The sequence below is a fragment of the Octopus sinensis genome, linkage group LG6 (assembly GCF_006345805.1).
Source record: "Octopus sinensis linkage group LG6, ASM634580v1, whole genome shotgun sequence".
In the NCBI taxonomy this organism is placed as follows: domain Eukaryota; kingdom Metazoa; phylum Mollusca; class Cephalopoda; order Octopoda; family Octopodidae; genus Octopus; species Octopus sinensis.
Window position 1 is genome coordinate 111,664,442 of NC_043002.1, and position 26,594 is coordinate 111,691,035.

Sequence of the window (26,594 nt, forward strand, 5' to 3'; positions counted from 1 at the left end):
GATCTTTGGCGATATGCTGGGCTTGACTCGAGAAATCATAGTCATGACCGTTACCAGTGTCATGTGAATGACACCCATGAAATTGTAGTTATGGCCACAGCTGGTGTCATGTAAATGACACCTGTGCCAGTGGCATGTAAAATCCACCCATGACACTCTTGGGGTGGTTGGCTTTAGGAAGGGCATCCAGCTGTAGAAGCCATGCCAAATCAGAATGGAACCTGGTGCAGCTCTCTGGCTTACTAGTTCCAGTCAAACCGTCTAACCCATCGGCCACGTATGGATGGTGCATTTTACATGCCATCGGCACAGGTCCCGCAACTACAATTTCCATTTGATTTTTTATGCTGATGTACTTGACTCAGTAGGTCTCCTCAAGCACAGCAGGTCACCTTACGATCGAAGATAAGTACAGCAGGCCATCCTGTGATCTAAGGCAATTTGGATGGGCTGGGGCTTCTATGTGAAGCTGGTGCAGGAAACAGCCATGAACTCACATTATTTGTCGGGTCTTCGCAGTCACAGCATATCTCCAGAGGGCTCGGTCTTCCGTCATTGCCTCTGTGACACCCAGCGTTCGAAGGTCATGCTTTACCACCTCATCCCATATCTTTCTGGGTCTACCTCTACTCTGGGTTCCTTCAACTGTTTAGAAGTGGCACTTCTTCACACATCTCTCCTCATCCATCCATAGTACATGACCACACCAGGGCAGGCATCTCTCTTGTACGCCACATCCGATGCTTCTTATGTCCAACATTTCTCTCAGGGCGCTTACACTCTGTCGTGTGCACACTGACATTACACATCTAGTGGATCATGCTAGCTTCATTTCTTTCAAGCCTACGCATATCCTCTGCAGTCACAGCCCATGTTTCACTACCATGAAGCATAGCAGTTCGCACACATGCATCATACAATCTACCTTTCATCTGAGTGAGAGACCCTTTGTCACCAGTAGGGGTAGGAGCTTTCTGAACTTTGCCCAGGCTATTCTTATTCTAGTAGTAACACTCTTTGAGTATCCATCCCCACTACTAACTTGGTCACCTAGGTAGCGGAAACTATCAACTACTTCTAGTTTTTCCCCCAGGAGTGTAATGGAATCTGTTTTCTGAGTATCAATGGTGTCTATTGCCCCTATGCATCTGCCGCACACGAAAGCTATCCTCTCGGTTAATTTTCCTTTGATGGTGCTGCACCTCTTATGCGTCCATAGCTTACACTGGGTACATCTTATGGAGTTTCTACCTACACCTTTTCTACAGATCGAGCAGGGCCACTTACCTGAAGGGGTGTGTGGTGTATTTGCCTTCCTACTTACTAGGACTTTGGTCTTTGCTACATTGATTCTAAGGCCTTTTGATTCTAAACCTAGCTCCCACACACGAAATTTCTTTCCGTGATTCTGCTATGAGGGCCAGGTCATCAGCATAGAGGAGCTCCAAGGGGCAACCCGTTTTGAATTCCTCTGTTATTGTCTGGAGGACTATGATGAATAAAAGGGGATTGAGGGCTGAACCTTGATGGACCCCTACTTCTACCCGGAATTCTTCACTATACTCATTGCCAATCCTAACCTTGCTGACAGCCTCTCTGTATAGGGCCTGTACAGCCCTAATTAACCATCCATCAATCTCCAGTTTCCGCATCACCCACCAGATAAGGGATCGGGGGACCCTGTCAAAGGCTTTCTCCAAGTCCATGAAAGCTATGTAGAGGAGTTTATCTTTAGCTAGGTATTTCTCCTGCAGTTGTTGAACCAGAAATATGGCATCAGTGGTGCTTCTACCCGGCACAAAACCGAACTGCATCTCATCTAAGCAAACTCTCTCCCGAATGAGATGGATTATGACCCTCTCTGTGACCATCACCTGATCCAACAGTTTAATACCCCTGTAGTTATTTCTATCTAGAGCATGACCTTTACCCTTGTAGCAGTTGACTATGGTGCTGCTACACCAGTCATTGGGTATGACTCCATTATGAACTACCTGCAGGTGACTAGGCCATAGCCCACACCACCAGATGTTTTAAACATCTCAGCAGTGATTCCTGATGGGCCGTACCCTTAATTGCTTTAACTACTAGGGAGCTGTGTATTGGGATAGCTGGTCCCTCTACCGGGTCAACATTTGGCAGGCTCTCCTCCTCCCATTCATTCAGCAGTCTCTCATAATGGCTTCTCCAAGCCTCTTTCTTTTCAGAAACATTGAAAGCAAGGGCACCATCATCCATGCAGATGCATTTCTCTCCTGTGACATCACCATTTTCTCTCACACACTGTCTTGCAATCCGAAATACCTCAGTTCTTCGCTCCTCACATCGCTGGACATTGGCAAATTTCTTCTTTTCTGCTTCCCCTTTGGCTATGTATACCTGCCGCCCGGCCTCCCTTTTGGCTACCTGGTACAGTTCCCTGCTACCCCCATCCCTCCAGGCCTGTTTCTTTGCCCTAACGGCTGTCTACTGTACTATATATATATATAAAATATATATATATATATAAATATATATATTTATATATATATAAATATATATATATAAATATAATAAAATATTATTCGAGACAAAACCACTATTTTGCAAAACAAACAAGGAAAGACTTAATCAATACATAAAATTTTAATAAATAGTCAAAAAAACCGCCACTACAATCGTTTCTTGTCTTGATCGACAATCTTCAGGTGGACTTCCAATAATTCAGTGTCAAATTATTACCTAATATTTATTATTATATATAAATATATATATATTTATATATATCTAAATATAAATATTTATATATATCTAAATATAAATATTTATATATATATAAATATATATATATAAATATATATATATATTTATACATATATATATATTTATATACATATATATATATTATATACATATATATATATATATTTATACACATATATATATATATATATATATATATATATAAATATATATTTATACATATATATATAAATATATAATATATATAATATTATATTTATACATATATATATAAATATATAATATATAATATATATTTATACATATATAATATATATATAAATATTATATTTATACATATATATATATATATATAATATATATTTATACATATATATATTATATATAAATATATATTATACATATATATATATATATAAATATATATTTATACATATATATATAAATATATATTTATACATACATATATAAATATATATTTATACATACATATATATATATATATATATATATATTTATACATTATATATATATATAAATATATATATTTATACATATTATATATATATATAAATATATATTATACATATATATAATAAATATATATTTATACATATATATATATATAATATATATTTATACATATATATATACATATATATATTATATATATATATATATAAATATATATTTATACATATATATATAATAAATATATATTTATACATATAAATATATATTTATACATATATATATATAAATATATATTTATACATATATATATATAAATATATATTTATACATATATATATATATTTATACATACATACATATATATATACATACATACATATATATACATACATATATATATATAATATATATATATATACATACATATATATATACATACATATATATACATACATATATATATATATATATATATATATATATATATATATATATAAATAATGCACATATAGAGAATTCCTGAAGGAAGGAAGTAGTGTAAGGTTTGCCAAATTCAGCTTTATTTCCAAGGTTGATAAAATAAAACATCAGTCATACATTGGACTGAAATAGCCAACTATACCTTCACCCACATTTGAGGTAATGTGAAGAATCCACTGAAGTGGATATATAGCCAAACATATCCAACGCTATAAAAATAAAAAAACGGTAGAATTTTGGTGTAAGCACCTCAAATAACCACTCATAACTTTTTTATTTTTTGGAATTTTCGGAAGAATATTAGCGAAATTGTTTTCTACTCACGGGAATTCATATAAATATACAAAAAAAAAATCGTGTAATTTAAGGGCGATTTAGCTGTTATTTCTAGCACATCTCAAGACCACAACATAAACACTATCGCTGCTGAATTCTGTTGCTAGTGACTACTATAAAGGAAACATTAAGAATATTCTGTAAAATGGAAAACGATAAAACTTTTTTATTTTCAGAGGGAGATTCAGAAAAACAAAGAGATATTAACTTTTATATAAAGAAAAAAATTAAAATCACACAAAATTAAAATCTTCAATATAAAGTTTGTGGAAATATCGCAATAATTTCTTGGAGAAATTTCAAATTAACAGAAAAACAACATTTGAGATCAAAATAAGTTAAAACAGGAATTGAAATTGAGTAGAAAAGTAGGGAAAAAGTGAAAACAGCTCATTTTGTTTACTTGAAATAAAATTTTCATATTTTATTAGATTTAAATTTGAATGCAATAATGAAAAATAAAACTGATAATACCCAACAGGTTAAGGTTTATACAACGCAAACATCAACAAAACGTGGATTGTCCTGTCTTTCCTCACGCATCGTGAAGCCTTGACCGTAGCCTCCAGTCGTATCTTTTTCCAACTGGGGGACACTAAGACACATCGGGCACAGGTGATTCCTCACTGATGACGATCTCATCCACATAACCATATTATGTCGGGTTCCAGATTCAATAGGAAGTGCTTCGTGCATCTGGCGACCTCGATGAAGGATTCCGTATCTCGGCGAGTTAGGATAATGATAAGTTGACGTTTCATACATTTCTGTGTTAAGTCCGCGGAAGTTCAAGCCACCCGCACTAAAATCTTTACCAAGGCAGACATTCAGTGTTATTTCAGCATTGTCATAATGAGCACCAAGGTTTCTATCTTGCCCCATTGAATACTTCACAGTAAAAACTCTATGAGAATCAAGGCTACCACCTCCGAAATCGGGAAACAAGAATCGTGTAATCCATGATATATAATTCATTCTTAGAGGCTCTAGGAACTCCTTATCAAAACCTAATTCTTCGAGCAGGCAACCGTTATTGCTCATTGTATTTGGTCGGCCTTTGGGTAAATCACTTCTTTCAAAATATTCCAGTTCTTCGATGAGCATGTCGCAAAACTCTTGCGTAAAAATAGGAAATGCATAGAGACGAAACGATTTATGTACAGTGATAGATTTTTTAACATCCTCATTCATTCCTGCGTTCTTGCATAAGTAAACCAAATGCAAGAATTTAGGATCCAAAAATGATTCTTTCAGCAAATAAATACTTGGATGCAATGGTCTGTACCTGGATGCGATCAGTTCACGTCGATGTAAAGCACTTTTACATATATCACGCCTTCTCTGTATTTCATCTTTTATCTCTTTAAATATTGCTTCAAATTGTTCATTAGACTTGCAACCCTTTTGTCGCAGAGTTTCGCCGTAAAGGGTTTTAAATGAACATTCATCTTTGTAAGTAATGTGCAACCCATATTTTCTTAGAAATATGTTACGGCTGTAGAAGCATGCACAATTGTAAAACATAATTAAATTCGAAATAACTGATTAATAGTTTTGTTTGGAAAACATCATGAAAAATAATAACTGATTAAAGAAAAAAATTATACACGCCTATAAAGCGCCAAGTTTGCAGGAATAATAAATAAATAACTGATAAGTGATCAGTGACGTCACTATAAGTCTAATTATGACGTAGGACAATAAAAGTTGCGTGGAAAAAAGTTAGGAAGTAAAAGAAAAAAAAAAGGTTAACTTAAAAGAGTATGAGAAAGTATTTACAAACAGTGACTGTTTTTCTTTGTTGGTAATGCAAGCAGACTGTCACGTTTCCAAAGCCAATATATTTATTTATTCACACACAAAAACGAAAGAGTAATTAGTGGTGGTGATAAATTAGGCTGTGCATCTTGTTGCTAGTTGTTAACTTTTCAATCTTATTTCCTAAAATGTTCGTTCAAAATTTGATAAAACTTAGATAAACTTAGATATGTTTCGACCAAAGATTGGTCCAGGCCATGTCTAACTTAATAGCACCACCTGATAAATACATATATATAAAAAAAAGATAAATACATATATATAAAAAAAGACTATAAAAGCTTGATTTTAAAGATGTATTTATCTATCTTTATTAATATTATTATTGGAAGAAAATCGTCTCTTCCATTGAAACAACCCCCACTATGTATATATATTCTAAGTATATATAAAATTTTTATACTCGAACGAGTTTTAGTTAATTACAGTCACTAATTTTATGTTGAATATACCTGGTGTTCCTCCCTCATTTTTTTAAGGACGTATTCATTGTTCACTTTTTGTGCATCCTATGTACTGTACATGCACTTTCGGCTACCTTTTCTGATGAGTTGTAGTACACCGGAGCACTGTATACAATAAATTCTTCATAATAATTATTAAAGTTCTGGGAATAAAATAGAAGCGGAAGAAGTTAAGGTAGAAATTAAATTAAAGGTGACTGATCTCCCCATAACATACAACGTGTTGAATGAGACTGGAAAATTATTGGTATTTTGGTAATCTTTCAACTTTGTCAACAGTACCAAATAACTATTTTAGAGCGACAGTAAAAGTATAGGTTTGCAGAGGGAAAAACCTGTCGCTTTTATTCCATCCCCACCCGACAAGGTCAACTTGTGTCACTATTTCAAATGGAACAAAATAAAATAAAAAAAAAACAAATATTGATTAAACTTGAAAAATATAATTTAACTATTGTGTATACCTTAAAACACATGAATAACCCATTTAGGCGATGTTACGGTACAGGTACCGGTGTACTTCCGGAAGAACTGGATACATTTCAAAAAAGTGGTTTTTTTTTTATATATGGGGGATTAGGATTAGGATTAGGATTAGGGTTTGTGTTAGAAGTACTGGATATATTAAAAAAAAGTGGGTTTTTTTTATATATAGGGTGTTAGGAATGGGATTAGGGTTTGTGTTAGAAGTACTGGATATATTTTAAAAAAGTGGGGTTTTTTTTTATATATATATATGGGGGGTTAGGGTTATGTTTAGGATAGAAAAGGGCTTCTGTTATCTTCAGAAATGTAAACAAAGTCACGTGTGTACTTATACCGAACAAAAATCGGTTGACTAAAAAAAAACCAAAAGTACCTTTGTTTAAAAACTAGGAAATAAACAAACAAACGCCGTCAATCCATTTAAACGAATTAAATGCCCCGAGTATTAATGGACCAACCGTCGTTTCTAACGCGTGTTTTCATTTGTCAATTTGAATGCGAAGCTAGATTGAAAATATCTCTTCGTAATTACTGTCGGAGGCAATTAAAACTATTACGATGATAGAAATTATGCATTCGTGCGTTGTAATATTGTTAGAAGAATAAATTGTTTAGAGTGTGAGAGCTACGATTTATTCAATTTAAGTATAAATTCTTAAAAATTTGACAAATCCGTCAGCAACAGCCATAAGAATTATTGACCAATCAGCGCGCTGCTTCCTGAAAACAAAAATTAGCGCGAATTCGAAGAAGTCGTGAGAACTTGTTGTGGAAAGATCTTCACCAACAAGTTGCCAAAAAAACGCATAGAAATATCTATCTTCCTCTTCATTTATTTTGATTAACTACTGTTACTTAAATGGCATTTTCAAGTCCCAGACCGACACCGAAGTTTTTCACAGAAACTGCAACATTTAGTACAAAGAAAGTAAGTCAATGATTCCTAACAGTTGCCATGTGTCTTCCAAGTTGGCTCCTTTCATTCGGTTTTTGCCTTTAAGATTCGTTTCTTGTTCATTCATACTTGTATTTTATTTCCACATGATGCGGCTCGGAGTGAGATAACATATTTCTCTTTCATTATCTAAATTCATTGTCAATATTTTAATTAAACGTGTTAATTGTTTTCGCCCCTTTCAAACTCCCTAAACAAACTCCGCCTTTTTTTCTTCAGCCGAAACCTGTCAGACCCACCTTATTTATTTATCATTTTTGTTTATTTCTACTCAACGCTGTCAGTTTATATTAATTGCTTTTCTTTAATTCTTTTGATGTTAACGTTTGCTAAGAACATCCACCCACAAAAATGTTTATTCTACTTTAATTCTCTTCCCTTCATTCTCATCCTGTCTTACAAAGAAATGAACATTTTCAAATTCTATGAAACAAAACTTGTTTGGATGAAGACAAGAGTCTACACAATTAACCTACCTCCAATTAACCTTCCTCCATCGTGTATGTTTTGGCTTGTTCGCCTTCCAGTAATGTTCATCTCCCAACTGTTGCTTTGTCTTATCCACCTCAGCTTATATTTATTTCTTCAGAATAATGTTAAGTTGACAAATCCAGTTTTGAGGAGGCTCTTTTCACTCTTTTACTCGTTTCAGTCATTTGACTGCGGCCATGCTGGAGCACCGCATTTAGTCGAGCAAATCGACCCCGGGACTTATTCATTTTGTAAGCCCAGTACTTATTCTATCGGTCTCTTTTTGCCGAACCGCTAAGTGACGAGGACGTAAACACACCAGTATCGGTTGTCAAGCAATGCTAGGGGAACAAACACACACACACATATATATACATATATACGACAGGCTTCTTTCAGTTTCCGTCTACCAAATCCACTCACAAGGCATTGGTCGGCCCGGGGCTATAGCAGAAGACACTTGCCCAAGATGCCACGCAGTGGGACTGAACCCAGAACCATGTGGTTGGTTAGCAAGCTACTTACCACACAGCCACTCCTGCGCCTATTAGGCTGGTCATAATATATTTGTAGAAAAGAAAAGAGATTGATTAAATGCTTAAGAAACTCTTACTATTTACTACAGAGAAAAAGCGTTTTGATTAAAGAAATTTCATGTCAGTAATTAATTGTAAAGGAATGTTTCCACCTTTTCTTTTTTTCTTTCTTTCTATCTTTTTACCTTTAGAATAAATGTTATGATGTTAGGTTCCTACATATTCTGTCATTCTCCAAACCCAGGCTCTTGGAAAGTAGTGTCTGCTAACGCTTAATTAGTCTCTACAAGTTTACGATTTAAATGTTTTGAATTTTGTAAAAAAGTTCTGAAAAGTTATATATAAACAAACTTTTAAAAGAGCTTATTTCTCCAAAATCTATCCAATATTGACCTTGGCCTTGCTCAGATATTAATTTCAATTTCTGGAAGATTATTGACTAAATCCTATTAATGGGAAAGAAGGGAAAAAAAACTGCATTTGAGAAATAATCTTGGATTGTTGAAAAGTGTAGAGAAACTTTTTGACACTTCAAAGTAAGAGTGGTTCCCGCCTTTATAGAGTTGTACTGTTGGCGGAGTAACATTTTGTTTTTTTAGCTTTGCTAAACCTTAATTTGTGACACACCCACAACTCTTGTTGCTACCAGTTACCCCTTGTTTCATGACACCGATGGGTTTATTATATTAACTGCCTGTAACCAACGAGGGAACGTCTAGGCGGTCACTTGACCTGCTAGAAATAGCAACCAAATCTGCTTTGAATCACGTTAAAAAAATGAAAGTGTAGATTGTAAAAATGTGTGAATAGTGCGTATGAAAAAGATGGGACAGTCGTGGTTGGAATGCCTCATAAGTTTACTCTGCGGACGACATTTGGAAGATGCGAATTACTAGTCATTGCATTACAGTCAAAGAGGATCAAAAGAAATATTTCTGTAAACTATAAACATTAAGTTGTGTATCTTTTTTCCATTTACCTCAGTTGTGAGGTGGAAATTTTCTTTAGCGTCCACAACGATGCTAATTTCGTTGTGAATACGGCGCAACAGCGTTTAACCCTCTCCCTTAGGATGCTGAATTCCCTTCCGATTGCCTATATTGATAACTAGTTGAAACATTTGAGTTCCATTTTTCTTAATTCCTACAAGAAAAACAAAATCCCCGACTCTTGATTACTGATTAATGACATGATTTGTTTACCCAAGTACATCATAATCGTGGTTTCTACAATACAAATATTGATTTTTACAATGGCATAAAACAAAATTTGTAAGGAAGAGTGAAGTCGATCCAGCCTGTCTTTATCGTCCACAAAGGAAAAGACAAATTCGGAGTTTGAACTTGGAAGGTATTTGAGGTTTCTGGGCCGAAGCTCTTATTTCTGTCCCAAATTTCCTAATGTTTTGTTGTGTGGGGTTCGTTGGAACATATGTTTTGGTTTTGTTTCATCATCATCATCATCATTTAGCGTCCGCCTTCCATGGGTTGGACGGTTCGACCAGGGTCTGGGGAGCCAAGGGCTGCCCCAGGCTCCAGTCTGATCTGGCAGTGTTTCTACGGCTGGATGCCCTTCCTAACGCCAACCACTCCGCGAGTGTAGTGGGTGCTTTTTACGTGCCACCTGCACAGGTGCCAGGGGGGTCTGGCATCGGCCACGATCAGTCGGTGCTTTTTTTTTTTTTTTTTTTTTGTGCTACCGGCACAGAAGCCAGTCAAGGCGGTGCTGACATCGGTCACGTTCGGATGGTGCTTGTGATAAAAAAATATTCAAGAGATGTCATCATGACAAACGTTTGCCAATTCAATGCCAGCTGTTTTCTTAAGCCCGTCGTATATATGTGTATATATATATATATATGCGTGTGTGTGTCTGTGTTCGTCCCCCTAGCATTGCTTGACAACCGATGCTGGTGTGTTTATGTCCCCGTCATTTAGCGGTTCGGCAAAAGAGACCGATAGAATAAGTACTGGGCTTACAAAAGAATAAGTCCCAGGGTCGAGTTGCTCGATTAACGGCGGTGCTCCAGCATGGCTGCAGTCAAATGACTGAAACAAGTAAAGGAGAGTGCTGAGGTGCACCACAACTAAATTCATTTACTCTACTTCAAACGAGCTCTGGCCGAGTGGACCTATTCTTTTTTATATTTTGTTTCACTCCAACTACAGTTTACACTCATACCACATTTTTCATAGTGTTCCACTTATCTAAGATGGTAAGATGTGATTTGAAAGAAACCCGGCTGGCCGGTAGTAAAATTGCTGTGTGAAGGCTGTCAGCGAGGAAGTTAAGCAAGAAAATTTGGGCATAAGGGGCATCAGATGTAGTGTGCACAAGAGAAGCCTGCCCTGGTATGGTCATGTGTATGGATGAAAACAGGTGCATATCATCATCGTCATACTCTTTTACTCTTTTACTTGTTTCAGTCATTTAACTGCGGCCATGCTGGAGGACCGCCTTTTTTTAGTCGACCAGATCGACCCCGGGACTTATTCTTTGTAAGCCCAGTACTTATTCTATCGGTCTCTTTTGCCGAACCGCTAAGTGACGGGGACGTAAACACAACAGCATCGGTTGTCAAGCAATGCTAGGGGGACAAACACACACACACACATATATATATATATATATGCGTGTGTGTGTCTGTGTTCGTCCCCCTAGCATTGCTTGACAACCGATGCTGGTGTGTTTATGTCCCCGTCATTTAGCGGTTCGGCAAAAGAGACCGATAGAATAAGTACTGGGCTTACAAAAGAATAAGTCCCGGGGTCGAGTTGCTCGATTAACGGCGGTGCTCCAGCATGGCTGCAGTCAAATGACTGAAACAAGTAAAGGAGAGTGCTCAGGTGCACCACAACTAAATTCATTTACTCTACTTCAAACGAGCTCTGGCCGAGTGGACCTATTCTTTTTTATATTTTGTTTCACTCCAACTACAGTTTACACTCATACCACATTTTTCATAGTGTTCCACTTATCTAAGATGGTAAGATGTGATTTGAAAGAAACCCGGCTGGCCGGTAGTAAAATTGCTGTGTGAAGGCTGTCAGCGAGGAAGTTAAGCAAGAAAATTTGGGCATAAGGGGCATCAGATGTAGTGTGCACAAGAGAAGCCTGCCCTGGTATGGTCATGTGTATGGATGAAAACAGGTGCATATCATCATCGTCATACTCTTTTACTCTTTTACTCTTTTACTCTTTTACTCTTTTACTCTTTTACTCTTTTACTCTTTTACTCTTTTACTCTTTTACTCTTTTACTCTTTTACTCTTTTACTCTTTTACTCTTTTACTCTTTTACTCTTTTACTTGTTTCAGTCATTTAACTGTGGTCATGCTGGAGAACCGCCTTTAGTCGACCAGATCGACCCCGGGACTTATTCTTTGTAAGCCCAGTACTTATTCTATCGGTCTCTTTTGCCGAACCGCTAAGTGACGGGGACGTAAACACAACAGCATCGGTTGTCAAGCAATGCTAGGGGGACAAACACACACACACACATATATATATATATATATATACACATATATACGACAGGCTTCTTTCAGTTTCCATCTACCAAATCCACTCGCAAGGCATTGGTCGGCCCGGGGCTATAGTAGAAGACACTTGCCCAAGATGCCACGCAGTGGGACTGAACCCGGAACCATGTGGTTGGTTAGCAAGCTACTTACCACACAGCCACTCCTGCACCTATCATTTTGTTTGAAGCAAATCAAGGGACATCCTTGATTTGCTTGAAACAATGGCTAAATCTCTCCGTGTCACAGATTGCTGTTTTTAGATTTTCATTTTGGTTAAGATCCAAATTTATTGATGAAAATATTTTTTACTCATATTTTGGATAAAAATCTAAAACGAAACTAAGCATGAAATCCTGACCGTGATATTTACCTATTTACCTGCGTAAAGATCAAAATAATTATTTCTCGTAGTTTGACGGGTGTGGCTATATGGTAAGAAGTTTGCATCCCAACCACTTTGTTCAAGGTTCTGTCTCACTGCTTGGCGCTTTGGCGAGTGTCTTCTTGTACCCTTAACGTAGTTCTCGGGGATATTCAGCGTGACGCAGAGAGTGACAAGGCCGGCCCTTTGAAATACAGGTACAACAGAAACAGGAAGTAAGAGTGAGAGAAAGTTGTGGTGAAAGAGTACAGCAGGGATCACCACCATCCCCTGCCAGAGCCTCGTGGAGCTTTAGGTGTTTTCGCTCAATAAACACTCAAAACGCCCGGTCTGGGAATCGAAACCGTGAGTCCGCTGCCCTAACCACTGGGCCATTGTGCCTCCACACAAATAAACAGTGACCAGTTTTATTAGTAGCGTAAATGTGAAATTCGTCAGTGGATATTAAGACTTAAGTGGATATTAAGACTATGGGGCGGAGCCGACCAAAATCTTGTGAGTGAATTTAGTTGATAGAAACTGAAAGAAGCCTGGTGTGTGTGTGTTCATGTCTCCTTGCCTTGACTTCAAGTGGTAACTGTAAACAAGTGTCACCATCAAGCAACTGGTGTCCTTTGTTTCCAATCTTCTGTGAAAGCATGTCTGGTCAGGAGCAGATGTGAGGGTTGGCAATGAGGCCATCTGACTGTAGAAAATCTTCCACTATAAATTCCGTCCAACCAATGCAAGCATGGAAAAGTGGATATTGAACTTATTATGATGGCATAAATCTGAAAATGGTATTGTTGAAAACTCTTTGGATACTCTTTTCTTCCCCTCTCTATGTATTGTGAGTAGTGCTACTCAAAGTGGTGGTCTGTGGACAGGTGCCAGTCCTTGAGCCATCAGCTGCTGGTATGTGGCAGATTTCCAGTAAAGACAGGGACCTTATAAAATGTTTATGTAATATTGTATTATTTGTTTACAAAATAAATATGAGATAAAAAAAAATTGTCAACTTTTATTATATTCATTACTAGCAGTATCGCCCGGCGTTGCTCGGGTTTGTAAGGGAAATAACTATATAAGCATTTTTAGAGATGTAAAGTATAAAAGCCATCTCAATATGGTTAACCACAAAGGGGGGGTGTTACTGTAGCTTTTTACGTTCTGAGATTTAATAATAAATTTTTTTAGAGAGTTACTTCCCTTATATATGCCAAAAATGCATTAAAAATGTGAAAAATTGATGGTAAATTTTTTTTAAAATTGTAGACTCATCGTAGACACGCGCTAATACCCAGAAGGGCTCGATATGAATCACGACTATAAGATACCTGGTTTTGGTTAAACTGCACCGCAAAATGTGGGAGTAGTTAGGAATCTAAATCGTAGGAGAAAGCACACAACCTCTCTTTTATATATAAAGATTATATATATTGTTTCCAGTATAAATTAATATTACTAAGAAATATTAGCAGTCTCTGGCACATTGGAAAAAAAAAATTGCTGGTATGCCCCATCAGATAGTTTGAGAAGCACTGGTCTAGAGGATATTTTGAATTAATTTTCTATAAATGTAATTTTTTTTTTTTTTTTTAGGACAGTTGATTCAAAATCTTTTAGAATTCATTGTCATTAATTATAAATACGAATTTTTTTCACAATTATTTATGTGTAATTATTTTACTAACTTTGGTGGGGTTAAATGGAAAGTTAATTCTTATGGGATACTGAGAAAATTCATGAGCTAGTTAGATGTTTTGGTTAACCTGTTAGCAGAAAACAACTCTCAAAAGCTCAATCACTTGTGTTAGCAGTGCGGACACTAATTGTTTACCATTTAAATTACCTTATCCAAAGAAGTCCATATCAATTTCTGTTTAACTTCCTTTAACCCCTTAACCCTTTCGTTACTGTATTTATTTTGAGATGCTCTGTGTTTCTTTCAATTACTTTAAATATAACAAAGAATTTAGTAAAATAACTTAGTAATCATTAAGCTAGTATTAGGAACATAGATTTTGACTAAGATTTGGTGGAAGATTTTAATTGAAACCTTAAGAAAACAAGACAATTGTACAACAGAGCCAGAACCGGTTTCAGATGGGTTGGTAACAAAAGGGTTAATGGATCAATTATTTTGACATGGCATTTCATTTCAGAACATATTTTTTTTATTTCTTTTTTTATTTTATACACTGTTAATTACAAAAAAAAGTTGTTTTTTTTTATCTTGTTTCCTTTATTTTTTATTATAGAAATTAAAATGTACTTTTACTCATTTGGATTTAAACGAGTTAACTCAGACATTGAAAAAATACACATAACTTAACTATCTTCGATTTTTTTATATGTATTGCTTTTAAATCAAAAATATTTTTAAAAATGAGATTGACAGTTTATTTAAAATGATAATTTTTAAAACAAGAAGTTATCTTGCAGACATCACACAAGTTCTTTTGTTCTTTTAGTCATTTGACTGCAGCCATGCTGGAGCACCGCCTTTAGTCGAGCAAATCGACCCCGGGACTTATTCTATCGATCTCTTTTGCTGAACCGCTAAGTGACGGGGACGTAAACGCACCAGCATCAGTTGTGAAGCAATGCTAGGGGGACAAACACAAACACACATACATATATATATATATATATATATATATATATACATATATACGACAGGCTTCTTTCAGTTTCCGTCTACCAAATCCACTCACAAGGCATTGGTCGGCCCGAGGCTATAGTAGAAGACACTTGCCCAAGATGCCACGCAGTGGGACTGAACCCAGAACCATGTGGTTGGTTAGCAAGCTACTTGCTTTCTCTTCGAATCAGACAAGCAATTGATTTCGTGCCATGCACGTGCATCTATCTGATTATCTTCTGAAACATTGTCAGAGTCTGAACTCCATGTGTCTAATTCATCCCCAGAGCTTCCCAGATTATGAAAGGAAAAATCGCTTTCATGATCGCTGAATATAACTAAATCTTCATCCGTTTTGAGAAGAAAAAAATGCGTAAATAATTCTCTTATTTGTATAAATAATAGAGAATCAAAACGAGACGGTTCTAAAATGACATCAACCTCCTCCTGAATCTGAGAATGCACCGAAGTAATGGTTCAAAACTCAGAAGCAGAAATTCTTTGAAATGGCGCCAGAATATGTGTTGCCAGGTGTACGACAAGGCGAGTAAATTCGTGATTGCTCAAAAATGAAACGACACAAAACAAATAAACTCGTTTGAGTGCTGGCATGTAAAAACCACCATCCGTCCGTGGCCGGTTGCCAGCTCCGTCTGGCACCTGTGCCAGTGGCACGTAAAAAGCACCATCCGTTCGTGACCGTTGCCAGCCTCGCCTGGCCCCCGTGCCGGTGGCACATAAAAAGCACCATCCGTTCGTGGCCGTTTGCCAGCTCCGTCTGGCACCTGTGCGGGTGGCACGTAAAAAGCACCCACTACACTCAGGAGTGGTTGGTGTTAGGAAGAGCATCCAGCCGTAGAAACACTGCCAGATCAGACTGGGCCTGATGCAGCCTTCTGGCTTCACAGACCCCAGTTGAACCATCCAACCCATGCTAGCATGGAAAGCGGACGCTAAATGATGATACTCGTCTGGTTCTAAAAAGATACATTTGCGATGCACGAGTAAATTCGGGATAATCGATTAAGGGATTATAGAAATCGAGCCAATAGAGGAACCTCTGTGCAGTTGTTTGCCTGGCTAGAAATAAAAACCACTTCTTCAAATCACTCTTTCCCTTATGCAAAACGATTGGCTGGTTGCAGCTAAAATTCTTTTTAACATGAGTTTAAAGATGATAAGACTAAGCAACAACAATCTTTATGAATTGTCTTTTGTGTCCGAATTATCATTTAAGTAAACCTACTCGTTAAGTCATGCTTCTGCTGTTAGTATTTCTGTGTAACCATTTATTGCATTGCTTGTTGCAGGCTAGGGGCACACCTCGTGATTCATTGCCACCAAAACCTCCTGTGAAGAGTGCACCTCCATTCAGCCGAATATTTGCCCTTCGTTTGCAACAGAAAGCATTACCTGTATCATTCCATAAAACAAACAACAATATCCTTTTAATGTTTGCAGAAATTGTAGTTTTGTATGTGAAAATGTGTAAATAATTTTCTTTCAAAAGTCACTTTTCAACATCTGTAATACTAATGTAATAATATTACATACAATGCTTAGTTGTACAAAACTGTTTAGCATCTATTATCCAGATATGTATACTGTGGCTAGTTGTACTCATGTTAACTGTTTAGTAGCTATAATACTGTTAATATATATTTTAGTTTTATGAATATAATATTTATTTCATATGTTCTGCCCCCCTTTTTTACAAATAAACTTTATCCTTTAAATTGAATACCTACAATTCTAACTTCAAATGTCAAATTAATCCTTGCATGAAGAAGTAGTCTGTGTCTACAAATAAACATTTTTTGGAAGCACTCCGTCGGTTACGACGATGAGGGTTCCGGTTGATCCGAATCAACGGAACAGCCTGCTCGTGAAATTAACGTGTAAGTGGCTGAGCACTCCACAGACACACGTGTACCCTTAACGTAGTTCTCGGGGATATTCAGCGTGACACAGAGAGTGACAAGGCCAACCCTTTGAAATACAGGTACAACAGAAACAGGAAGTAAGAGTGAGAGAAAGTTGTGGTGAAAGAGTACAGCAGGGATCACCACCATCCCCTGCCGGAGCCTCGTGGATCTTTAGGTGTTTTCACTCAATAAACACTCAAAACGCCCGGTCTGGGAATCGAAACTGCGATCCTACGACCGCGAGTCCGCTGCCCTAACCACTGGGCCATTGCGCCTCCACACAAAGAAACAGTGACCAGTTCTATTAGTAGCGTAAATGTGAAATTCATCAGTGGATATTAAGACTATATACTAATAGGTCATGAGTTTGAATCTGTTTGTATCTATGGATAGAACAGCTTGTTCCAATTCTCAGCCATAGGGACTGGATCATGTGGCAGTTTTACTTGTAAACAATAGATTTATACACTTTCTGGGGAGAAGTGTGTTTTTCATCTGCTTCATGCTGTGAAATTGGAGTTAAGCACTTGATCCATAAAAACCCCTTTGGTCTCTCTGGAGATATTTTTGTTTTAGGAGAGCAGTGCAATTGTAAAAGACTGAGCTGATGCACACGATCCAAGTAGAAGAAACCTGCAAAAAAAATAGGGAGTAGTAGTGAAAAGGGATCTGAGGAGGTCAATGCAGCAAGTAGGGGTATGCTGTGTTGGAGAAGAGCCATGTACACACAGAAAAACTGATGTGAAGCATTGATAATACAACTCAGACAATCAGGATTCCTGGGATACAGCAGCATCATTTTTATTCCTTTCTCCACTTTTTTTTTTTTTTTGGTACTTACAGGCACTGAAGCAGTCCCTGAAAATATACCAATTCATTTTCGCTTAATTTTTGCCAATTTACAAGTTTGTTGAGAAAAATGCAACTCTTACTACATATGTCTGTCTGTATCTTTCCCATGATGTTTCCAGAATTGATTCCTTATCTTGTCTATCTTTACTGAATCCAAACTATGATGAACATAACAAGGAACCTTACTTCAATCAGTGCTTTGAGGTGGTCTCAAAGATTGGAGCTGGTTCATTTGGAGAGGTTTGTATTTTTACTTTATAATAAAGCAAGAAAATATGGGCATAAGAGGCATCAGATGTAGTGTGCTCAAGAGAAGCCTGCCCTGGTATGGTCATGTGTGTAGATGAAAACAGGTGCATATCATCATCACCATCATCATCCATCATTTTGAATCTGGGTTTTGTCCCTGTTAATGGGGGGTGGCTGGATCTACCTCAATGCCATAGCAACTGCCCTTACACCCTCTTGCCCGGTTTTGGGTGTCCTCCCTTCTCAAGCCAATCCTCCAAATTTCCTCCTCCACCTGTTCCCTCCACATTTTCCTTGGTCTACCTTGCTTTTGCTGTCCATTTACCTCAAACTCTAGTACCCTCTTCAGAACATGCTCCTCATCTCTCCTCAGCACATGCCCATACCACTGCACTCCATTCGCCCTTGCCAGCCGTTCCACTGATTCCTCCAACCCCAGCATCCCCATCAAGTCCTCAGTCCTCCTCTTATCAACTCACCATTTCCCTGTCAGTCCTTCTCAAAATTGCCATCTCTCTCTCTCCCTCAAACACCATGTCTCACTCCCATACAGTATTGCAGCTCTCACACAACTCTTATAGACCCTTCCTTTCACCTTTAATGAGAACCTTTTCCCATATGACAATGTTCCATATTCCCTGAACTTCACCCAGCCAAGTCTTGCTCTTGCTGTCACAGCTGCTTTACATCCCCCCTATTCCCCAAATAACAAAACCCTCTCACCATCTCCACCTTGTCGGCTAGTGTTTCCACTGACTGCCATCCCTCCAGCTTCTTTCTCAAATCTTCCACAAGGGGTCACCTTCTTCATTTTCGTACATCTACCCTGAATCCGTTTCTCACATCTCGTACACAACACATTTGCCATTACCCTCCTTCCACATACACCACATGGATCCACCTTACACTTCTCCTTCCACCCCACTCACCATCACCTTTGTCTTCCCGAGGTTTACCTTCAAATGCCTCCTTTCATTTCCAAAACTTCTCCCTCAATCCCTCCATCGTCTCACTCATCAAAACAAGGTCATCTGCGTACGGTATCTCCATTAGCAATCCCTCCTTGCACTCTCTGTCACCACATCAACATCATCATCATCATCGTTTAATGTCCGTTTTCCACGCTAGCATGGGTTGGACGGTTCGACCGAGGTCTGGGAAGCCAGGGTCTGCACCAGGCTCCAGTCTGATCTGGCAGAGTTTCTACAGCTGGATGCCCTTCTTAACGCCAACCACTCCGCGAGTGTAGTGGGTGCTTTTTATGTGCCACCTGCACAGCTGCCAGGGGGTCCGGCATCGGCCACGATCGGTTGGAGCTTTTAATGTGCCACCGGCACAGAAGCCAGCGAAGGTGGCGCTGGTGCAGGAAGCAGCCTGGGTCTTCGCCATTGCCTCAGTGAGGCCCAACGCTCTGAGGTCATGCTTGACTACCTCATCCCATGTCTTCCTGGGTCTACCTCTCCCCCTGACCACTATTGCAAATAACAATGGTGACAACACAGATCCCTGATGCACACCAACTTTCACCACAAGCTCCTCCCACAACTCTGATCCAATTCTCAATCTTGTCTTTACCTCCTCATACAAACTGCTCCCACTGTTACCTCTAGTACACCTCTCTTCCTCAGTACCCACTCAGTCGCCTTCCTTGGAACCCTATCCTTCCCCGTATCTCAGTATTCCTCCTGCAATCTCCTTACAATGAACACTGCATCTATTGTCCCCCTTCCTGGCATAAAACCAAATCGCATCTCATCCACATCCATCCCTTTCTGAATTCTCCTCTCCAACACTATCTTCATTGCATGCTCCAATAGCTTCAGTCCTCTATACACCCCATAACTCATCGCATCCCCCTTCCCCTTAGTGCCTTATAATCTGGCATTCTCCTCCCATCCAGCATCCCCTGGCAGAGCTCCGTCATCACAATAATCCCTATCAGTTATCATTTCCACACTTACTTCCGATGGACCAGCTGCCTTTCCTGTTCCTTTCATTTCCTTCATTGCCTCCTCTACTTCTTCCCAACTAACCTGCTCTACTGGGCCCTTCATCACAGCAACTTCCACCCTCTGATCCCGTTCATTCTCCTCATTCATAATTCCCTCCATATGCTCCTTCCAAACTCTTCCCCTCTCCTTCTTCTCACTAAAATTGAACCTTCCATCACTCCCCCTCTTGCATCTTCCTCCCTCAACATCTCTTCCATCATTTTTCATTGATTTAATAAACCTAAACACTATCTGGGTTCTCATCCAGCCCGCTCAACCTCTCCTCAGCTTCCTTCCTCATAGATCTCACAACCACCCTCTTTGCACGATTCTTCATTTTGTTATACCTGGCTTTCATTTGCTCCGTCCTATTATTACATAAAGCTTGCACCCTGGCCCAAAGTTGACCTCGGCAGAATTTGAACTTAGAACGTAAAGACAGACGGTCATAATATACAAACATTCCTCATGGCACCAGTACACTGTTTACAGATGCCTACAATTTTTTATGTTTTCCGTGAATTTTTCACGGGTCCAGCTAGTGTAAATGATGATGATGATGAAATTCTCTTACTGCTTTACTTCTCAGGTGTACAAAGTTCGGAGCAAAGCAGATGGTCAATACTATGCTGTTAAAAAGTCTAGAGAAGCATTTCGTGGAGAATCAGATCGGTAAGTGACTCTTCATGACTGGAAGAACTTACTCACCCTTGTTTCTTCTCTCCATCTCTCTCGGTTGCTACTAACAACAGTCTCTGTTTTTCTGAACTTGCTTCTTGTAAAAAAAGCACACGTGACTAATCATATTTGATGAATCTTCATTTCCTTGCCATTACATCGTCTCACTGCTTAGATCCCTATAGTAAATGAATATTCCAGTCTTTTTTTTTATCCCAGACCCCTTCATCTGGAACTGCTTTTGGTTCATATTCTCCACCCCATTCAGCTTATTTTTATCTTTCACCCTGCAAATAAGTTATGGTTATTACCCCCAATGTCCTGAAACTGAGGGGTAACTTAAATCTTGAGGCTTGGAGATTAAAACCTAGCAGTAGATTTTATTAGCCTATGTATTGTTAGGATAATAAATTTCTTTGTTGTGCTTCTAGATACTCTTTACTCTCTTTTACTTGTTTCAGTCATTTGACTGCGGCCATGCTGGAGCACTGCCTTTAGTCGATCAAATCGACCCCGGGACTTATTCTTTGTAAGCCCAGTACTTATTCTATCGGTCTCTTTTGCCGAACCGCTAAGTGACGGGGACGTAAACACACCAGCATCGGTTGTCAAGCAATGCTAGGGGGACAAACACAGACACACAAACACACACACATGCATATATATATATATATACATATATACGACAGGCTTCTTTCAGTTTCCGTCTACCAAATCCACTCACAAGGCATTGGTCGGCCCGGGGCTATAACAGAAGACACTTGCCCAAGGTGCCACACAGTGGGACTGAACCCGGAACCTGTGCCTAGATGTCAACTAATTTAATATGATGTAGAACTAGTTATTGTTCAATCCGACAATTCGAGCATATGTGACCCAGGATCACATTCTCGTGGAAGTAGTAAAATTTGGACATGGTCACATGTCCAAAACATTAATCATACATGAATAATGCTTAATGCTTACTTTCTAAATGTTTTGGCCCTAACAGTTTCTGCTTGGTTAATGTTATTGTTTGATATTATCTCTCTATCTTTAATTATCTTAATTTATATTACAGACTGGTTTATCCAAATCTTTTGATTAATCTTAACCATAATATAGTTCAAGAATCAGAAATACTAAATTTCTAAATCTCTCGTAGAGACATGTATGGTGGTGGGGCGATAGAATGGTTGTCTACTGTCAATCTAACACGAACGTGACAGTAGCGGGGTACACCACCGCTGTATAGCCCTAGGAAGCATCGACGCCTCCTGATGGCTTTGACACATTTTTCCTGTGTCCTTATATACATTTACAAAGGGGAGATAGACACTCCCGGCTGCCTGGGCTGCATCTAGGGACATGTGTTTCAGGATGATTGTCCTTCGTCGGCCTAGACTAGCGGACACCGGTCAGCTGGTGATATTTGTCTCGCCTCACAATGTATATATCTAAATTTCAGTTCAAGAATGTTTTTTTTTAAAAGTTTTCCATGTTCCCTCTCATCAGGAAAAGAAAACTTGAAGAAGTGGCCAAACATGAGAAGTTACGCCACCATCCAAACTGTGTGAAGTTTTGTCAAGCCTGGGAAGAAATGGGCAGGCTGTACATGCAGATTGAACTATGCAAAACAAGGTAAGCTTGCATCATATTTCTGTTTTCTAATTCTGCTATTCTATATTGAAAGAGTTCTAATAAATGTTGTAGAACAAGTGAGTAACAACCTATGGCTGCTTAAACTCCTGGAAAAGGCATGAAAACCACCACATTCTAGTTGATTCTTTTCCAAAAAATATAAAGCCTTTGTACTTAATCAGGAAGGAAGCAGCATGTCAATAAAATTAATCCTAGAGTTAGAAAGCTGTATCAGGTTACATAGTCAGTATCTTGTAAGTTTGTGTCTGGCTGTGATTGGATTCAGCTGTGACCATCAGTCATACTATATGCATGTTTAGGTGTTTTGGGAATCATCATCATCATTTAGTGTCTGCTTTCCATGCTAGCATGGGTTGGACGGTTCAACTGGGGTCTGGGAAGCCCGAAGGCTGCACCAGGCCAGTCAGATCTGGCAGTGTTTCTACAGCTGGATGCCCTTCCTAACGCCAACCACTCCGTGAGTGTAGTGGGTGCTTTTTATGTGCCACCGACACAGGTGCCAGACGAGGCTGGCGAACGGCCACGCTCGGATGGTGTTTTTTATGTGCCACCGATACAGATGCCAGATGAGGTACCAAACAGTACTAAATAGTGTCTGCTGTATGTTATCTCGGGAAGTGTTGTTGTTTACCTGCAAGTAATTCCAGTTCTGATCAAGTATTTTTGATAGTCAAAGGCATTCCAACCACAACCATCCTCTTTGTTTACAACGTCTAGTGTATCTTATTTAAGACAGTAGGGTGTGATTTGAGGTGAATTTGACTACTAATTTCAGCATGTTAATTGTCTCCCGTTTCCGTGCCGGTGGCACGTTAAAAGCACCAACCGATCGTGGCCGATGCCGGACCCCCCCGGCACCTGTGCAGGTGGCACGTAAAAAGCACCCACTACACTCGTGGAATGGTTGGCGTTAGGAAGGGCATCCAGCTGTAGAAACTCTGCCAGATCAGACTGGAGCCTGGTGCAGCCCCTGGCTTCCCAGACCCCGGTTGAACCGTCCAACCTGTGCTAGTGCGGAAAACGGACGTTAAACCATGATGATGATTAGGTGGAGTAACTGGATTTATGTGTTGTGCTTAAGTACTTGGTTATTTACCTCCATACTATGAATGAAGAGCAACTAGTAGTTACTAGTGTTACTATGATAAACAATCAAATTTAATATGCTTTAAAATACATATTAACGTAGAAAAGTAGATATAAAATAACATTAATTGGGTTTTATTGTTCATTGTGGAACTTCTTTTACTTGTTTCAGTCATTTGACTGCGGCCATGCTGGAGCACCGCCTTTAGTCGAGCAAATCGACCCCGGGACTTATTCTTTGTAAGCCCGGTACTTATTCTATCGGTCTCTTTTTGCCGAACCGCTAAGTGACGGGGACATAAACACACCAGCATCGGTTGTCAAGCAATGCTAGGGAGACAAACACAAACATATACATACATATATATACATATATACGACAGGCTTCTTTCAGTTTCCGTCTACCAAATCCACTCACAAGGCATTGGTCGGCCCGGGGCTATAGTAGATGACACTTGCCCAAGATGCCACGCAGTGGGATTGAACCTGGAACCATGTGGTTGGTTAGCAAGCTACTTACCACACAGCCACTCCCGCGCCTATTTGTTATTTCTGATAATTCTTCGTGTATACAGAGGGCACAAAGCCATAAACTTGTAAGGGTAAATCAGTCAACTGATCTAATCCCAATACATCACTGGTACTTATCGACTCTAAAATGAATCAGTGGAGATGACTAGTGGTGACTCAACCTACTAGGAATAACAGCCACATATCTCTCAAATCAGATTCCTGAGAAAGAGTATGTTTGATATGGTTGTTTAGAAAATAGGCAGGATTGACACATCTGGAGCACCTTTAATTATAAGTCTGCTTGTTTGGGCCCAACCTGGGGTTGAACAGTATCAACTGTCTCAGTGATAAAACACAAAATTGACCATGTCAAGATTTGAACTTGGAATCCAGAGCTTGTAAAATGTTGCTTAAATTTATGTGAAATTAAAGTTGTTGGTTGTAATAACTTATTATTTCTTTGTAGCCTCTATGATTTTGCTGAGAAAAATCACAATATTTCTGAAACATTGATATGGAAATTCCTTGTAGATTTATTAATGGTAAGAGACAAGTTGCTTTTTAACTGCTTTTGATTTTAAATCCTCTCTATCTATCTCTATCTCACTAACTTTTCATCATCTGATACTGGATCACATCCTCTAATGTCCCCTCCATCATAACAAGACACCTGTTTCTGTCTCCCTGTCTCTTTGTCACACTCTAGCCTTTCATTCTCTCACACAAGTTCCCCTCCTCAAATGACCCCTACCCGTCTCATAATTCCATGTCTTGTGAGTTACTAGGTGGTCCTGCCTGTGCTGGAGCCATGTAAAAAGCATCCGCTTCACACTGTAAAGTGGTTGGCATTTGGAAGGGTATAAATCTGTAAAAATCATGTCAAAATTAACTTCGCCTGTGCTAGTGCCATATAAAAAGCCCAGAGTCCACTCTGCAGAGTGGTTGGTGTTAGAGTATCCAGCCATAAACACCCTGCCAAAACAGACACAGTAGCCTAGGGTAGTTTTTTTTACTTGCTCACTTCTTGTCACCTGTCCTATCCATGCATGCTTCGAAGATGGCTGTTAAACGATGATGTGTGTATATATATATATATATGTGTGTGTGTATATTATAAAGATGAGAATGTGTGTCTGCCTGTCTGTGTGAATCCCTAAGACTTGAGAACTACTCAACCAATTTCATTCAAATTTTACACATGCCTTACTTAGGGTCCATGGAGTGTCATAGGCCCCAAATTTTTTAACTTCTTGCCTAGTGCAAGCCCAGAGCAATATCATCTTCTCCACTATTTCAGTATTATGTGTCAAAAGTGAAACAATAACATCTCTCTATTGTAATGTCAGATATTTTCACTTTAATAGTTTCAGTATAAAGTGAAACTATTATCTCACATATATACAGACATATATATATATATATATAATATATATATATATATATATATTATATATATATATATATATATATATATATATATATATGATGATGATGATGATATATGGTGGATTCTCTCATCGATGACGATGAATGAGGGTTCAGTAAATAACCTTCAACAATTCCTAAGCCTTGTGACATCGCATGTGTACCTTCAATCCAGCAGATGTCTTGCTCACTTTCTCGCAAATGGTATCACCTGCATGTATTCGTTGGTTCAAAATGTCTTCTCGAGTGGACAGCGAACCCAGCTTTGCTTCGTGCTTGGAACCCACAGTGAAACACACGATCATTGTTTGGTGGGTTTTGCTGATGTATTGCTTTCAAATTTGCACAAAGGGCGTCCCTGTGACGAAGACGGTTACTTTCAAATTCTCTAGTCTTTAGAAAACACATTTTCCTCCATTTGCTGCGATCCCCTGCTGCACTCTCCCAGGAGCTCAGAGCAACGTCACAACGCTTCAGATTGTCTTTTAGTTTGTCCTTGTAACGAAGAAGCAGACGCCCTGTTGGACTGGAAGAATTTGTCAATTGCCCATGAAAAAGCTGCTTTAGAACTCTTGAGTCATCCATTCTTACGAGATAACCAAACCACCGCATTTGTATCTGAATCAAAAATGTTTCAATACCAGTGATCTCACACCTCTCCAGTAACTCACTATTTCGAACACGATCTTACCATTTAACATTGCAAATAGAACACAGACATCTCATATGGAAGGAATCAAGCTGATTGGTATGCTTTAAAGATTCTCAACAATTCAACTTCTCTGGTTGATATTAAGACATCCATCCCTAATAGGGGCTTTAACTTCCACATTTTAGAGCTCCATGACCTCCATTTTTCAGGAGCAAAATCCTTTTAACAGGTTCCATAAGACTGGAATTTTGGAATCTGCACATAAAGATCAGTAGCATGGGATACATGTAT

At 38.5% G+C, this 26,594-nt stretch overlaps 2 protein-coding genes across 5 annotated transcripts in view; one reads left to right on the forward strand and one right to left on the reverse strand.

The window, feature by feature from the left end:
- The first annotated feature begins 2,531 nt into the window (after window positions 1-2,531).
- LOC115213290 (membrane-associated tyrosine- and threonine-specific cdc2-inhibitory kinase) overlaps window positions 2,532-26,594 on the forward strand; it is a 47,307-nt gene continuing 23,244 nt past the window's right edge. The window contains exons 1-7 of one of the 4 annotated variants that reach the window (XM_029782222.2): window positions 2,532-2,552; window positions 7,618-7,728; window positions 16,602-16,731; window positions 18,211-18,308; window positions 20,898-20,980; window positions 22,481-22,606; window positions 24,693-24,768. In XM_029782222.2, coding sequence (XP_029638082.1) covers window positions 7,660-7,728; window positions 16,602-16,731; window positions 18,211-18,308; window positions 20,898-20,980; window positions 22,481-22,606; window positions 24,693-24,768 — 582 coding nt within the window. In that variant the 5' untranslated portion in view covers window positions 2,532-2,552; window positions 7,618-7,659. Of the gene's footprint in view, window positions 2,553-6,537; window positions 6,557-7,243; window positions 7,729-16,601; window positions 16,732-18,210; window positions 18,309-20,897; window positions 20,981-22,480; window positions 22,607-24,692; window positions 24,769-26,594 lie in introns of those variants that run through there. The other 3 variants (XM_036504268.1, XM_036504269.1, XM_029782224.2) reach the window with 3 other exon arrangements.
- LOC115213144 (2-oxoglutarate and iron-dependent oxygenase domain-containing protein 2-like) lies at window positions 4,510-5,676 on the reverse strand. The gene has a single exon (XM_029782078.2). The coding sequence runs from the start codon at window positions 5,554-5,556 to the stop codon at window positions 4,522-4,524; it is 1,035 nt and encodes a 344-aa protein (XP_029637938.1). The 5' UTR covers window positions 5,557-5,676; the 3' UTR covers window positions 4,510-4,521.

Coding starts and splice junctions, on each gene's coding strand:
- LOC115213144 (XM_029782078.2), bottom strand. CDS start 5,556: ATGTTTTACAATTGTGCATGCTTCTACAGCCGTAACATATTTCTAAGA.